Source organism: Microtus pennsylvanicus, chromosome 1 (genome assembly GCF_037038515.1).
Source record: "Microtus pennsylvanicus isolate mMicPen1 chromosome 1, mMicPen1.hap1, whole genome shotgun sequence".
In the NCBI taxonomy this organism is placed as follows: domain Eukaryota; kingdom Metazoa; phylum Chordata; class Mammalia; order Rodentia; family Cricetidae; genus Microtus; species Microtus pennsylvanicus.
The window spans coordinates 201,844,975-201,862,428 of record NC_134579.1 but is presented as its reverse complement, the minus strand read 5'-3'; the positions used below and the strand labels follow the sequence as shown (position 1 = coordinate 201,862,428).

Here is a 17,454-nt window from a genome sequence, read left to right as displayed (position 1 = left end):
TGCGACTACTGGGTACCTAATATGTGTGTGGTCAGTCCAAGTTAAGATGTGCTGTGGATGTAAAATACTAGATTTCAAAACTCTGAACTATCCCAATCCTGTATGTTTGGTTACTTAACAAAATATGTTTTGCATACTGAAAAGAATGAGAAATATCTCAGTTTGTATATTTGTCACATAATGAAATATCATTTTCATAATTTAGAGTTAGATCAAATATAGTATTAAATTAGTTTTGTCTGATTTATTTTACTGACTTTAACACTACTGTTAGTAAATTTTAAGTTACCAAAGTGGCTCAAACTATATTCCAATTAGGATATGACTTTCTAAAAAATTAGTTGGCCAACTGGAAAAACACATTGCCAATACTAATAACATTATTTTGAAATAACAGCCTGGGAGACTTTATCATGCTTATTCGGTGAGGAACAGAAGCTCTTTTCAAGCATTAAAGGCTAGCGATGAGGTGGAATCTGGGCTCTGACTATAAGACAAGAATATTATGATTTATGATGCATTGTTGAAAGTCCATATTCCCCTGGGTATGCCCCAAGCACTGGAAGATACTAGTCCTGCCCACTCCAAAAGAATCCCTAAGAGTTTCTCTTTGAGCTCCAGGAGCCAGATGTTATTGCTACAGCCAGAAACTTAGAACAACCCTGCCATGGGGAGCTGAAATATAGAAAGCTTCTAAAGTTCTCCATGTGTCCATTCTTCTGCCTTTTTGATTCTTTGAATTTAAGAGACAGTCTTATTTAAGATTATCATCAGTCTGACCACAGAGCAAGCAAGGACAGTTCGGGCACCCTCTCCTCTATTGCTTAGGGTCTTAGCTGGGGTTATCCTTGTGGATTCCTGGGAATTTTCCTAGAGCCAGGTTTCTTGCTAACCCCATAATGGCTCCCTCAACCAAGATGTCTTTCATTGCTCTCCTTCCATCTCAACTATCCCATTCCCTCAAGTTCTCCTAAAACCTCTCCTTCCCCCTTCCACTTCCCCTTCCCCCTTTCCTTCTACACCCTGACCACATGCTCCCAATTTTGTCAGATGATCTTGTCTGCTTCCAATTTCCAGGTGGGTCTATATATGTTCTTCTTTGGGTTCACCTTATTACTTAGCTTCTCTAGGATCATGAACTATAGGCTCAATGTCCTTTGTTTATAGCTAGTATCCACTTACTAGTGAGTACTTGCTCTGTAATCAGATTATCGTACATATTACCATAGAACCTTTGCCCAACAACAGATGGAAACAGAGGCAGAGACCCACATCAGAGCACTGGACTGAGCTCCCAAGATCCAGTTGAAGAGTCGAAGGAATGAGAATATGAGCAAAGAGGTCATTCACTGAAGCAGTTTACCTGAGCTAATGGGAGCTCACCAACTCCAGCTGGACTGGAACAGAACATGCATAGGACCAAACTAGTCACTCTGAATGTTGTTGACAGTTGTATAGCTGGGGTAGACTGAGGAGCCACTGATAGTGGCACTGGGATTTGTCTCTACTGCATGTACTGGCTTTTACTGCATGTACTGGCTTTTTGGGATCCTGTTCCCTTTGGATGTATACCTTGCTCAGCCTAGATGTAGTAGGGAGGGCCTTGGATCTTCCAAAAAGCAATGTGCCTTACCCTCTCTTAGGATTAGAGAAGATGGGGTGGGAGTATGTTTGGAGGGAATCGGAGGAGGGGAGGGAGTGGGAATTTGGATTGGTATTTTTTGTAAATCTAATTTAAAAAAAGAAAAGGGTCTGCAAAGTTCTTTGAAAGATAAAAGCTAGAGTGGGTGTGGTGGTAAACACCTTTAATCCCAATGCTTGGGAGGCAGGGGCAGACGGACTTCTGTGAATTCAAGGTGTGGTAGCACACATATTTGGGAGGCAGAGACAGGCAGATCTCTGTGAGTTCAAGGACAGCCTGGTCCCCAAAAATGGACTATGGATGTTCTTGTTAAAAAAAAAAAACAGAGGTGGAGGTGGTGCAGGACAACTGTCTATATTCTGTCAGTTATGTTTTAAATACATGCTGATTGGCCAGTAGCCGGGCAGGAAGTAGAGGCAGGACAACCAGACAGGAAGTAGAGGCAGGTCAATGAGAACAGGAGAATTCTGGGAAGAGGGAATCTCCCTCTGCAGTCCTGTCCAGACACAGAAGAAGCAAGATGTGACTACACCGCTGAAAAAGGTACTGAGCCATGTGGCTAACACAGATAAGAATAATGGGCTAATGTAAGTTATAAGAGTTAATAAGAAGCCTGAGCTAATGGGACAATCAGTTTATAGTTATGTAAACCTCTTTGTGATTTCTTTGGGACTTAACGACTGCAGGAACTGGGCAGAACAAGGACTGGGCAGGACAGAAAATCCCGACAACACTAGAGGAAATTTTTTATAACAGGTATAGTTTTATTTTTAGGCTTATGGTGAATTAAATGTAGATAAATAAAATTCTTTGTATCTTTCATTCTTAATATATAATACTAACTTTCAGATATATGAACTTCGATGTTATTTTAATTATGTGACCCTTGAATAGAACAAAATCTCCCCTTCATGTACTATAGATAAAACTGTTGATTGAATTGATGAATATGTTCTAGAAACTTAAAACAACTGGAAAATGAAACCATTATTTCCTATTGAGGACATCTATTGATTGTGAATATCTAGCATCTCCATTTCCTCAGGGAGTCAACTACTCTAGTGAAGCTGACAATCACCAACATTCTCATCTAATGGTTCCTCACCCCAGCCCAGGGCTACAGTACAGACCTATGTGGAGACCCTGACCCAGCAAATCACTTAAGCAGGTTAATAGTTTCAGGATAAGAACAGCCACGGCAGGACTATCAAACATTCTCTTCTAAGTAAAAGCTTTCCTGTCACAGCAAAAAAGCTAACCAAAGAGGAACAGCAGAGCACTATCTGCAGATAAATGACTTTACATTTTCTATTAAAATTAAATTTGTGAAATAAAATTCTCCTCAATTTCCACATATTGATAAACACTTGATAATTTATCTTTCATTTCTGCCATATTATAATTAATAAACCTAAGTCCCAGAGGATAGAGAATAGAAATTATCTTCACAAGGTGTGTGATACATTGTATACATGCATGTGTGTATGTATGTATTCATGTACACATATGCATAGGAACATGCGTTCATATATGTATACATATACATGGAACCTTGAAGCTGATGTCATATATCTTCCTCAATGACTCTCCACTTTTTAAATTTTAATTCCACAGGGTCTCACATTAAACTCAGAGCTTGGTGATTCCTGCTAGCCATATAGGTCCAGGAACCCCCTGCCTCTGCCTTGGGAATGCTGCATTTATAGGTGGCTGTCATTATGAATTTGACCTTTTATATCAGTTTTAGAGATCTGAACTTTGGTCCTCACATAAATGCTTTATCTACTAAACCACCTCTCCAGCCCCTTTACTAAGCCTCTCATGTATATCAAAGTTAGAAAAAGACCGATTGCTAGGGAGATTTTTTCATATTCATAAGAACTATAATAAAAAATACTATTTTAGCTTATTTAGACAATCAAAAATCATCTGATATTTAATACCATGAAGAAAAATTTCAACTTTAATTCAGTCAGTCCAAAACTTCTTTAACTATGTTATACTTACTGTATCAAAAAGGTCATCACCTACAACAAACAAACAGATGTGTGTAGGAAAAGGAAATGTATTTTGTGGGAACATTAATATATCCCACTCAGTAAACACAATTCCAAAATCTCTATCCAGTAAAATCACATATGCACACAGCATATCATAATGTCCAGGTACTCTCAGTTATATAGCTTATGATCATATAGTAGAGTCAATAGATATTTGTTGAATAAATAAATTTAATTCTCAGAACAGCATGAGGAAACTGGATTAAGTTTCATTATCATTTCTAGATACAGACAATAAGGAGATTCAGAAATGCTAATTGGCTTCCCAAAGGTCACAGACTTTCTGCTTTGAAATCCCACATTAGGCTGATGTCTTATTAGGTATTCGGAATACATCTTTTAAGAATGTATTAACCTTGGGGCTGGAAATACAGCTTTTCTACTTCTTCACATGTACCACAAGAAAATAGTGCACTGTATTTATGTTGTTTGTCTTCTAACTTTGAAAAAGACTGTAACTCGAATGTTCCTTGCCTTACTGTGCAACAATAAGTCCAGTAGGGACTTTTCTGCCGAGAGACTGTAAGCACTGTAGAAACTGACCTGACTACATTCTCTTGATGTAACAAACACTGCAGGAAGATGCTATGTGCTTGCTAAGTCCCCAGGGATCCACAAACTCTGGATGGCCTTCAACACTCACACACCATTCTCAAATGGATAAAATTACCTGCAGTTGAGGCCTTGATGTTTCAAAGACATTGTCACATATACATCAACAGCTTGTGGCAATTTTAAGAAGACAAAAGTTAAGTCTCTTACAATTAACAACATAATTCGCCTTTGGCCAAATGAAGACACGATATTCAGGCAATATCACAGTATTAGTTCCATGAAATGATCATAACATTCTTCACCCACTAAAACTAAGACAAAATCACCCCCCACAACCATACAACAGTCTATTATAATTTGAGTAGTCTTTAACATGGAGGTATCCTTACCATGAGGAGTGATGGTCTGTACAGGTTTAGCAGGGGACCTCACATTCCATATGGTCAAAGTCCCATCAGAATGACTGCAAATAAATTGTTTTCCTTCATGATGCCAAGCCACAGAGTGAATAGCCTACACAGGGTGAACAATTATATTATCATACTAGTGACAAATGGTTTGGCAATTGATTTTAATAAATTTTTATACTTTCCAAGCTAGATAATATATTAACTACATTCTCAAAATAACTTAGTCCTCCTACAATAGAAACAAGACATTTCATATTGGAACTGTTTAATTCCCCCTAATAATGCATTTATTAAGCATACATTAGGACACTGTGACAATGACATATACAATATGACATACAACAAGTTCAGGAACAGTGTTCTTAGAGCATATCAGAATCAGCCCCACCCAAACATAAACTACCAAGTTACTACAAACAATGCAGGATGGAAGAAGTCAGACGCCCTGAGATAAAAGAATCTGTTTTAATGAGCTAAAAATCTATCCTAAAATTCAAAAATTTTATTAAGGATTAAGATCAATGAAAACTCCTCAGAATGAATATCAAAGCTTATTTTCAATACCTCAGAATAATTATGGAGACAATTTTTAATCTGAGGAAACCATACTCATTTCCTTTGAATTACTTTATTCCATGTGTATTAGTGTTTTGCCTCAATGTGCGTCTGTAAACTAGTGTGCTCCTAGTGTACACAGAGGCCAGAAAGGATATTGGATCGTCTGGAAATGGGGATTACAAAGAGTTGTGAGGCCCCATGTGGATGCTGGTAATCAAACCTGGGTCCTCTGGAAAGCACCCAGGGCTCTTAACCATCTTTCCAGTCCCCCAAGGAGACCCTTGATCCCCGTACCATCTCTTCAGACCCACGAGAAGATCCTTTCTGATTATACTTCTAATCCACATCTGGAAAGTTTATGTGACTGACGTGTTTGTCCTCTATTTTTTCCCTCTAAATTATGACTTTTCTCTAAAAAATCATATTTTTAGAAAATCAATTCCTGAGGTTTGCCAGGACTAAGCCAAGACTGAAAATCCAATTCTTGAGAAGCTGTTGGGAGCTATAGCAATGCGAAGATCTATACGGGATAGCATTGCTGTTACCTCGTCATACGTGTATCTGTAGTCAGCCTTCTTCGACTTGAGGTCCCAGAGGACAACTGTTCCAGACTCAAAGCCCATCAAAAGCTGGGGAAAGGAAAGAACACCTTACTGAGAAGTGACTTGTTTACTGTATAAAATATTTATTTTGGACAATAAAGCTAATCACTATTCATATCCTTCATACATAAAACTTTAATATAGTCAAACACCTGCACTGGGAGTTGCTAATCACACAGATGACAAATGAGAACATGGCAGGGCAGAGTTACATGTCTTTGATGATTAGTGACTCAAAATTCAACTTATACTGCAAAGAGAAAGCAAGTTTCTTGAAGTCATGAGCCTATATTCTGATACATTTCTAAAAATTACTAATAAAATTGTGCATTTATATGTGTTTGAGATATTACAATTTCAAAGATCTAAATATCATCAAGGAATTTCACTCAATGTACCTACTAATTAATTTCAATAAATCATCCCATATTCTTTCATGAAATTAAAGCTGAAGGTTCCAATAACCATACTGCTTCCCAACATTAAGCCAGAATGTATCTTCTACACTATGTACACCCTCTGGAGCCTGATGGCTCTCTATACTGTGTGCCCTGATGACCACAACGAATCAGCTATCTGTCACAGACCTGGCAGTCATCATGAATGTAGTCCTGCCTTCAACAAGAAAAACCATTAGCTAACTTTAATATGATGTTCTGCATCTTTCTCATTTATATCCCCCATCTCTAGTACCTATCTCCTGGAAAAATACAGAGATCTCCTTTCTGACCCATTTCATATTGGAAGACTGGCTACAATATCCGAAGCTGAAAAAGAAATATGTATGCTTCTATTTAAAATCTGTCAGCCTCACCATTCTATCATGATAAAATAAAAAATCAACTATACAATATCAGATTTATCACTGTCTGATTTCTACTAAGTTCCCCAAAATCGGCCCTCCCACCTCTCCTGCCCAACACTCCATTTGCTGATTCTGGAATTTGTTTCTCCAAGCATTCTCACATCTAACTTTTGTCCATGCTGCCTTCCTATCTGGGGGGGGGGGCAGGGTGCTGTTTAAATGGAATCCCCTGATTAGCCCCTCTTATTTTCAGATGTGCTCTTAGCAGTTGCCTCTGGGGAAGACTTCCCTGAACAACCACATGTTATATCAATGGCCTTCCACTGTGCTCCATCCTTTGATGGTCTGAAGGTTAGTTTTTACTATACCATTTTCATCTGAATTCTCCTGCAGACTATAAAACTGGCTCACTGGGTAAGGACCAAAACTATCTTGTTCACTATTATACTTTTAACATATGTCACGGAGGCTGATATGTTCTTGCCTTATAAATTGTATACTGTCTATCTGTGGCCCCATACCCCTGCCCAGTGTGATAGTTGTTAATACTGACTGTCATTTTGCTAGGCTCTAGAATCACCAAGGAGATATGCCTTTAGGTATGGCTATAAGAGGTTATCGTGATTATGTTAACTGAAGAAGAACAAACCATTCTAAATGTAGACAGCACCCTCCATGGGCTGGGGTCCTAGACTGAAAGACAATAAAGTGAGCTAAACATTAGCTACATAGGTGAACATTAGCTACGAAAGGCGAGCATTAGCTATCAGAGGTGAAACACGTACTCCTGAAAAGACCTTGCCATGGTTTCCTTTCCTCCAGAAAGCCTGGATACATGATATGGCAATGTCCCATAGAGGATGAAGGACATTCAGAAATTAGAAAAGGAAAAATTTACAAACTGATAAACTATGTTAGCAGCTCAAGGTATAGGTAAAGACAGAGCTCTTGGTGTGAAAGCGCCACTTCATAGACTTGTACCTGTAAGGAATTTGCTTTGATGGTTCACATTTTTAATAATCTAAGGAGGTCACAGTACTCTTTAGCCTCTTGCAGCCTGACACAACATCCAAATTAAGTCAGAAATATGCCCAACAAGTTAGGGTTGAATGAGTGCAAGCTTCTCAGATCTTCTCTACAGAAGCAAGTCAAGGAAAATAAGAGCCTAAGTTATGTAAGTCCTCGGAAAATCTCCACAGGATTTATTCCTACTAGAAGGCTTCATTTGGCAGTGGATGGCAGTTAATGTATGGGGCCCTAACTGGTCAAAGTGCCGAGAATAACTATTTAGTGTTTAGTCCTAAAAGGGACATCTATATCATGACCGCTGCCATGCCCGCCCCCAGACTCACAAATACACATAAACACACACACACACACACACACACACACACACACACACACACACACAGAGAGAGAGAGAGAGAGAGAGAGAGAGAGAGAGAGAGAGAGAGAGAGAGAGAGAGAGAGACTAAGTTGGTGAGCATCACAGAAGAGGAAGCACAAAGAATAAGAAAGGCAGGGGAAGGGAAAATGCTATGGGACAGTTTTCTGGGCAGGACATGGCTATTGCACTCATTAACTCACAGCCCCTGTGGTCACCTGAACTAGAGCTATCCTGCCAACACTGTAGCAGGCATGGTTCAGGGACAACCAGAGCTCCATCCTAGCTGAGGAACTACAGACAGTTAAGGTGCTGAAGGGGAGGGGGGTGTCATTTTCCATAAGTGGTACAGACACTTGGAAGTTGTCAATGCCATATTCAGAAAAGCCACCCCAATTAGACCCAGTGGCAATTTAAAAACTAATAAAAATAAAAAACCGTAAAAACAGAATGGGGACTTTTTAGGGTGAAAATGAGGTATAGAGAGAGGAGGGGGAAGTAATAGAGAGTAATGTGATCAAGACGCATAACATACATGCAAGAGAGCGTCACACATGTATATGAAATTAACACACATTAAAAAGAATTGTTGCTACTAGAATGTTACATAACTTAGAAAGATGTAAAAGATCTGCAAATCACTTGCTAATGTCCTAATTTTTCTCCTCTATAACCAAGCATGGTGGTTAACACTTCTAATCGCAGCACTTGGGAAGCCTTTGAGACAAAAGGACTGGGAGATCCAGGCCAATCTGTGCTACACAGTGAAATCCTGCATAAAAATCAAACAAATAAATAAGCAAAAAGCCTGGAGTTAGAGTGTTGGTAAAGCACTTGCTTAGCATGTGCAAGGCCCCTAAATTCAACGTCCACCACCAAACATAAATACATAAACAAGTGGTTGCACTGAGTATGAACAAGGCTCTATTGGGTCATGGCAGCAGTGATATGCATGCATTTCTACCACGGCAGGGAAACATGCATAATGTAACATGTGCATGACTGAAGTACTATGGATGTAGAGGAGAATATATTTTCTGTCAGAATTATCTGGCCAGACATTATTTATATATACTTCTAATTTGGACCTTACATTATAGAGAAGTCAGTAGTGGTGAGATAGCCCCACAAACAAGACTGACAGAAGCCAAAGCAAGGAGGCAGCAAAGAGCAGTCTGCAACTGGGGAAAAGTGACTAAGCCTTCAGCACGGCCTTCTAGAGAGGATATTGTGAAAAATAAGGAAATCCAGACTACACCGTAAGGAAAACTCAGTCACCCTGTCAGACAGTGCAGACACACTCAACACTTAAACAAGGTACCACCAAGATGAGAATGACCCTCTAGGAAGGTTGGACTCAGTCCTAACTGGGATGTCTTCATTAGACACTTCCCCTTCAAGGCTCAGGAATCTATGCAGAAGAGGAGGTGGAAAGACTGTGAGAGTCAGGGGTGGTGCATGGTTCCAAGGAAACACAGTCTTCCAGACCCGGTGGAACTGAGGCCCACAGGGACTCACAGAGACTGAGGCAGCACTCACAAGATGTGCATAGGTTCAAACCGGACACTAAGTCCAGGAAGCTTTTTGCAGTTGATACCTGCTGGGAATGACAAATTAGTTTTCTCCAATGGAGTGCCACTGGGTATATCAACCACATGTCAAGGCAGTCTCCATGCGCAGGAACAGTTTGACAACACAAAAACAAACTCCATTTTCTGTTTCACTTTGTTTTGGTATTTGTGGGTCTTACTGATTTTTTGTGTGTTTTGATTTTTATTTTTTGTGTGTGAGTGTGTGTAAGGTATGAAAGAGAAAGCGAATGCAAGAAGTTGTTGGGGAGGGAGGTGGAGAGGTGTAGGGAGGGTTTTTAACATGATTAAAATATGCTGTATAAAATTTTTAATCAATGGAGAAAAAGAAATAAAAGAAGAGTATTGTGGATTGCCGTCAACTGGGACAGACCTCACGAGAAGAGACACTATGAAGAAAAGCTGGAAAGACTTAGGGAGTAACTCCATGTCAAGGGAACCTTGCTAATTCTCTGGGCTTTCCAGCCAGAGGCTTGGCTTTTAAACAGACATCTTTGGTAAAAGAAAAAGAAAGCAATAAGCAGGATACTGTACATTTGCTGTATGTGATGCTTCCTTTCAGCCATATAACCCACGGTCACTAGCCAACTCCAAATAGTCCAGGTATGCATTTGTGTTTCAGTGGCAAGCTGAGAATTGTGGTAAATAATCTATAGGTTTGCCCTTCCTCACAGAGAGAAGAAAACATTGAGTCAAATCCCTTCACAAGATAAAGTTTTCCATCATTGATTTCTGACAAACTTTCTGGTGCTCATTCAGGTTAACATTTTAGAATTATACAGGCAGGAAAGTGCCATTATGAAGCGGGACTACGTGAAAGATGGTTAGTCTAAGAAAACAGAAATTCACAGAAAAGGAACTTTTATTATTGTTAAATGTATTGATTAATCCAAGCAAACAATACCTAGATACAGGCGGCATAAGTATAAAAAAGTTGAACAAGACTTTTAGAACATAACAAAATGTCTCTATATTATTAATAAGGCTTCTTTATGAAGAAAAAAACTTAAGGAAGCTGACCCGTAGAAGCTATTTTATGATAATGTAACATATGATAAACACTATAAATCTGTAAACTAGATTAAGAATCACGATCTCTCCCTCCAAAGCCCCCCAAAATACCTGTATACATTATCAGAAAATCAGGGAAAATATTCCGAGTCAGTTGAATACAAATGAATACCTGATATTTATTAAGTTCTATTTACGCTTTAAAATTTTTAACCCTTTTAATTAGAAATCATTCTAATCCTTCCACTTGTTCTTCATAATGAATAACAAGCAGTTACATTATTCGATATACAAACCTTGGTCCAATCTCAACTTTTTGGCAACAGTGCAGTCCTAGGACAGTTTGCATATTTAAAAGTCAAAACAGCATGGAATACTTAACAAATGTTTATTTAGGAAAAAATTCTACCTTCCCCTCATCCATGGGATTATCACTTATATGGACAACAGGGCCGGGGTGAGATTTAGACGACCTGAAAAAAAGAAAATAAGGCTTTTTACTCAAATAAAAGTTTTAGTATTCATCACAATAAAAAAGACTAACTTATGAAGAAAATATTTACACTGTCAATCAAAGAAAAAATGGTGAAATTCATTGATTCTAAGTTAAAGTTTATAATTGCATTTTCTATATAGGAGAGATCTTCAATTTAGTCAAACATTTAATTTGGCATAGAAATTTTCCTTTCAACTTTAAAAAAAAAGAAATTTTCCTTTCATTGTGAAATTAATATTTCAAAACAATGTAACTTCAGTGCTAGGTGTCAGTTGGAATATCCCAAACAATTCTACAGCTCATACCAGAAGCAGAAAAAACTCTGTTTTAGTTTTTCTGAAAACCCAGAAATGATTGGTACCTACACCTATACCAGAGCGAGAGAATAGAGGTAAAATCTGAAAACCCAGAAATGATTGGTACCTATACTTATAACAGAGAGAGAGAACAGAGGTAAAATATTTCTGGATATGTCCAAGCACTAGGGAAAAGCATGTCCCTTTTCATGAATGCTGGAGCCTGGGACACTGCACCACTTCAGAACTGCCAGGACTTAGAGCACCTTGCCCATTAGATGTCATGATCAACGCAAAGAACAAACGGGAAACCCACACTTCCAAGAAAGGCAAGAATGTCCCTGTCACAGAAAGTTCTTCTGTTTCAAAAGATTAAAACTGTAGAATGTGTTTGAAAAGAGTTTTGCAAACAGCTTTAGACCTTTGTTCTCATATTTAAAGACTGTAAGTGAAAACGTACAAAAACAGATGGCACAAAACCTTTAGGAAGTGAAAACTGGCATTAGAGATTCTTGGCACCACAGTTCAATCCGATTTTTGTTAATTGTGGGGATACACTAATTTTAATAAACATTTACATTGCATAATTATTAGAAGATATAAAAGAAACATAATTAGAAGGCTAAAGAAAAAACTGAATTAGAAGATAATAGAAAAATGAATGTTTTCAAACTAACAGGGACAACTAGCATTGAAACTATTAAATGTAAAGTTTATATACAGATGAAAACTTATATTATGCATTTATAAATATATATGAATATAAAAGGCTTAAATTTAACAACTGTCCTGACAATAGGATAATATTCATTAAAAAACCAAAAGATTTATATCTAATATCACGAATTCCTGACATGTCCATCCCACATGGATTCACAACATGAAGCTATAAGATACTACTTGATATTTTCAGATATGGAATATCGGCTCAGACTTACAGTTCAATGGCTTTATTCCACATAATGACATAGCCTGAGAGTGTGAAGGACTCCACGTTGACAATATGTATGTTACCTCGTTCAGTACCCACATAGAGCCACTTACTCTGGAAAGGCAGATGGCAAAATGTAACCCTGAAAGAGAAAACATGAATAGAAAGGAAATTAGAATATCTGATACCCTTTCCTGTATTACATGGTTACTTATGAGGTAATTAGTGTGCTTATTATATATAATAGTTATATACATAATTTTAAAAGGAAAATATAAAATAATTATGTTTATAATGAGAAAAAACAAAACTGACAATGAAATAATCTGATTCATCTATACACTGTCATCAATATTTAATCATGCTAATTCAACTTGTATATCAAACATACGGCTTTACAGTAAACAATAAGGCATGGTGAAGAGAGAATGGATTTTGAAGTAAGAACAGGTTTCAAATCTGGCTACATTATCCACTGTGTCCCCATGTGTACATCACTGATCTAACTTTGAAGTCAATATTCAACCATAATAATAATGCTCAAACAATTATACCAATAACATCATTAATAACAACAAATAATACAAACTGAGAATAACTACTACGAGGTTATATGTACTAATGCAATGCTAGGCCTCTGGCAAGAGCATATATACAGCATGTTTGTTACTTCATTAAAGGCACAATTTCATTACAGAGATTCTGCAAGATGAAAATACATATTTAAGCAATTAAATATAGCTTGTTTTTATTCCTTCTTAGAGTTAAAGTTCAGGCAGACTTTAAGGTTTAGACATTTGTAGTTTCTAATATCTCATATGATAAAATATACTTTTTCGAAAAGAGTTATATGAATTTATTACAATGAACTCTAGACATACCTATTTAGCCAGCAAAATAGTTTTATAGCACAGTCTGCGTAACACTTTTCTGACATTCTTGGGATTAAAGTGTTTTAGATTTCAGACATTGTCACATAAAGATATTTTTGGAATGGGATATGAGTCTACAGACAACATTGGTTTAAATTACATCTATGCCTTGTAATATAGCTTGAAGGCAATTTTGTACAACTTGTGTGGGCCTACGTTTTGACTGAATCCTGTCCTATGAAGTAAGTGTAGAATTTTCCATTTATTGTCATATGGGTACTCAACATTTCAGATTAGAGATCATTTCCTACTTTATGAACGGTCAACCTGTACTTTGCTGTTTCCAAGGTTTACATAACACCTTTTTGAAAACCTTAAGGAATAAGGAAAAGGAAGACATTTGGACTAATGGTAAGTGTAATATCTTAATTGTAACAATGGTTCAACAAAGTGTGCAGATATGTATCAAAATTTAAACAGCATACATTACGTTTACATTTTTAATTTATGTTACTTACAACTCAAAAAAAACCCTGCCTAACATTTTTGTTTAAACAGATCTGTGGATTTAGGAATTATGAAAAATTATCTAGCTCTAGTTAACATATAGACAGAAGCAATAGCGTTAGGCTGCCTAGGTTCAATTTCCAGGTCTTCCATTTATTAGTATATATTCTTAAGCAAACTATTCATTTTTTCAATCTCTATTTCTATGTAGCAAAACACATTTACTTCACAGTATCCATCACTGATCAGTAAGACAAAGCATTTAAGATACTTAAAACAGGGCCTGACGTTAAATATTCAACAAACGTCAGCTGTGTATTGTTAAAAATAAATTATATTCTCAGGCTGGAGAGATGGTTCAGCAACCAGATAAAAGCACTGGCTGCTCTTTCAGATGACCTGTCTTTGATTCACAGCCCCTACATGGTGCTGTACAAAATGGCAGTTGAACTGGCCCATGTGGGTGCTAGGGAACCAAACTCTGGTCCTTTAAAAATGCGGCCAGAGCTCTTAATAGCTTAGCCAACTTCCTAGTCCCCCAAATTATTGCTTTCTAAAACTACCCTCATTATTTAAATAATCTAAGGGAGAGGGAAGCATAATGGTGTTAATTACAAGTTATCTGACAATTTCTTATCCATTTTCTTCCTGTTTCTGAGCATATAGTTGTATGACGAGTGGAAAAACTAAAATTCCTCTAACAACCAAGTGAAAAAAAACTGAAATAATACCCTGCTAGGCATGCTAGTGAAAGGACAATGAGAAAGTATCATTTCCCTAAAAAGACTTCTAGGGGGAAGCTCAATATCTTACCAATCCTACCTAAAATGTCTAACTATGTATAATTCAATAATTTAGTGACACAATGCCAAGTCATGTTTGGGACAAAATGGATTCGACTCGCTATATCTAACAAGGTTCTTTCAATCTGCTATATAAAGTTAACCATGTTTCTCAGCTTATAAATTTAGAATCTTGCCTTTATATTGAGAAATTAAAGGGTAAACTTAAGGTAAAGCAAGCTTTTTTATGTAGTAACAAACAAACAATTTAAAGAGACTGAGATGAACTTAAAAATTTTATATATGTATATGAGTGAGCAGAAATTGCAAGGGATTTTTTGCCATTTAATGAATCTAAGAAAGTATTCCATAATAGAAATATGACACTGTTGACACAGATCAGCCTGGAGACAAATAGATGTCAAACTTGGAATATCTTGAACAATGGCTGAAGATCACATGGTCGATAACATTGATCCACCACTGAGTTACTGTATTATTAGCAGCTGTGCCAAAGACAAGTCTTGGATAGGTATTTGCGTACTCTGGCTAACTTGTTTTTTAATGTTTCTGGGACCCAGATAACACACGATGATGTCCACATGAGGCAGACACTGCTCAGGCCCGCAGGCAGAACCAACCAGGACATTTGAGAAAGGCAGGCCAGATCATCTGACAGTGGAGCAGCTGACTGAGGATGGGGAAAACCGCTCCAGCTCCGTCCCCAGGGCTGGGCTGCTGACCCAGAGGACTATGAGCGAAGGAACACTCACAGCCATCTTGGCAGCTTGAGGATGTTTTCCTACGACTACTACTATCATAACTCAAAATTATCTTAGCTGAAAATGAAGACAAAGCATACAAATCAAACAGGAAAATAAATTCTTACATTTATAAAATCAAGTTTTAAAAGGGACAGAAAAACTTGTCAGGAATACATACAGTTCCAAGTAGCAGGAGGCTGAAATACTACCTTGAATCAAAACCAAATTCTTGTTCATTCTCTCATTCTCATACTCTGTCTATCTATCTACCTATTACCTACCTACCTATCTACCTACGTACCTACCTTCCTCTCCTTTCTCGTCTCTCTCCACATTTGCTCGTGCACATACACACACAGAAACACCACACACGCACATACACACACAAACACACACACACATACACACACACGCACACACATGCCCCTATTTATGCACTTACACAAACTTGCTATATAAAGTTGGTACTTATGCCCAAATTTGCTATTCCTGTAAGTTTTATGAACAACTGGAATGCTTTCTTATCTTTCTATCATATTTCCAAAAAAAGCAAAACATGAAAGATTTGAGGTTGGGAGACTTGTTCCTCCCTCCCTTTTTAATTTTTTTTAAATTATTTGTGTGTGTGTGTGTGTGTGTGTGTGTGTGTGTGTGTGCGTGTGTGTGGTGTATGTACTTGTGGATATGTCTATACCACGATACATGTGTGCAGTTTTGGACACAACTTTCCAGAAGTAGTTCTCTCCTCTACCATGAGTTCAGAGATCAAACTCAGGTTGCCAGTATTCTGTGGCAAGTCCCTTGTACCCACTGAACCATCTCTCGTTTTGCGTTTTGTTTTTCGGTCAGTGTCTACCTGTCTACACAGCACAGGCTACCTGTCACTTGACATATCACACAGCCCAGGCTACACTTCCCTTTAACAGGTGCTTGTCTCTCCACACACGGACTCCTGGACTCATTCTGAGTTTCGGTCCATTTATTCTCTCCTGGAAATTACTGCTTCTAATTTCTACCAAGTTTTGGTGGAGGGAACAGGGGTTCCTAGTTTAAAAAGTACTACCACCTTGTAGTTCTTTTTCAAAATTATACTATCTTGGGTATTCTAGAATTTTTTTGTCATGTGAGTTTTAGAATCATGAGTAATCTTTCTGAGCTTCTGATTGTAGTGCTACCAAATTTATAGACGGATCTGGGCTGTCTGAGCACTGGATTGAGACTATTGCCAGGGGGTAAACAACTGAAAGCAATCAACCCTTCTCTCCCTGATGTACGGAGAGGAATAGTAGGTCACCAGTGATGGGTAGCCCCCTGGGCCCCTCCTCTATCCATGTCTTGCTCTTAATGTCTTGTTTTTAAATTTGACCAACTGCATAAGCACGAGGTGGCTCTTTCAGTGTAAGCTTATGTCAGCTCCAAGTTTTCTTCAGCTACACCTGACCACTCCTTTCCCTCCAAGGTTCTGTTTTTACTACCGTTTCCCTGGCAACTATTTGAAGAAAATCTCTGTATCATTCATCTCATGGCAGACTCGGATTCGCTTTTTATTCACATAAATTAATCTTAACTTTATTGGAGAATCATAGAAATGCGAACCGGCACTAAAACATTAAATCCCCGATAACAGGAAACTAATAAATCCATGAGCTGCTTATTTTAGACACCTAAGCAGAGCAAAGTCTAACAAATTGTATCAATAAAAATAAGGCAAAATAAAATATAAAGAAACACAGTAAGCATAAAGGGGAGCATGAGCCCTCAATACAGTGGGGTACAAGCCTCTCTGATCTTCATGGTATAGAAGCTGATCATAAAGCTCAGTCAAGAAAACCTCCAAATGGAGAACCAGCGAAGGGAAGACAGCACATGCCTCCGGCTGAGCAGCCACAGCCTCCATCACCCTGTCCTAGCTCTTCTGAGCCAAGCTAGCAGTGTTCTTGCTGACACAGCTTTCTTACTAGTGAATTAAATAAAGAAATACCATAAGCTCTCACTCTGATGCACACAAATCGTGTTGCTTTCCAAGAGAGATCCCCCCTAGGCTCTTCCTAATGCAGGAGGATGAAATTTTAAACTTTACATAGGCCTTCAGTCTGGCTGAGAGTGGTGGGGTTACCTTTTATTTCTCAAAGGACCTTGTGCAAATAAATACTGTGGGGAGATTCGGAGACATTCAGTGTAGCCGTCATC

General features: G+C 38.0%; 1 protein-coding gene across 5 annotated transcripts in view; it reads right to left on the bottom strand.

The window, feature by feature from the left end:
• Stxbp5 (syntaxin binding protein 5) overlaps positions 1 to 17,454 on the bottom strand; it is a 140,077-nt gene that overhangs the window by 77,442 nt on the left and 45,181 nt on the right. For all 5 annotated transcript variants that reach the window (XM_075949144.1, XM_075949118.1, XM_075949135.1 and 2 more), the window contains exons 5-8: positions 12,347 to 12,481; positions 11,026 to 11,089; positions 5,771 to 5,854; positions 4,647 to 4,770 (exon numbers count right to left, since the gene is read on the bottom strand). In XM_075949144.1, coding sequence (XP_075805259.1) covers positions 4,647 to 4,770; positions 5,771 to 5,854; positions 11,026 to 11,089; positions 12,347 to 12,481 — 407 coding nt within the window. The remainder of the gene's footprint in view (positions 1 to 4,646; positions 4,771 to 5,770; positions 5,855 to 11,025; positions 11,090 to 12,346; positions 12,482 to 17,454) is intronic.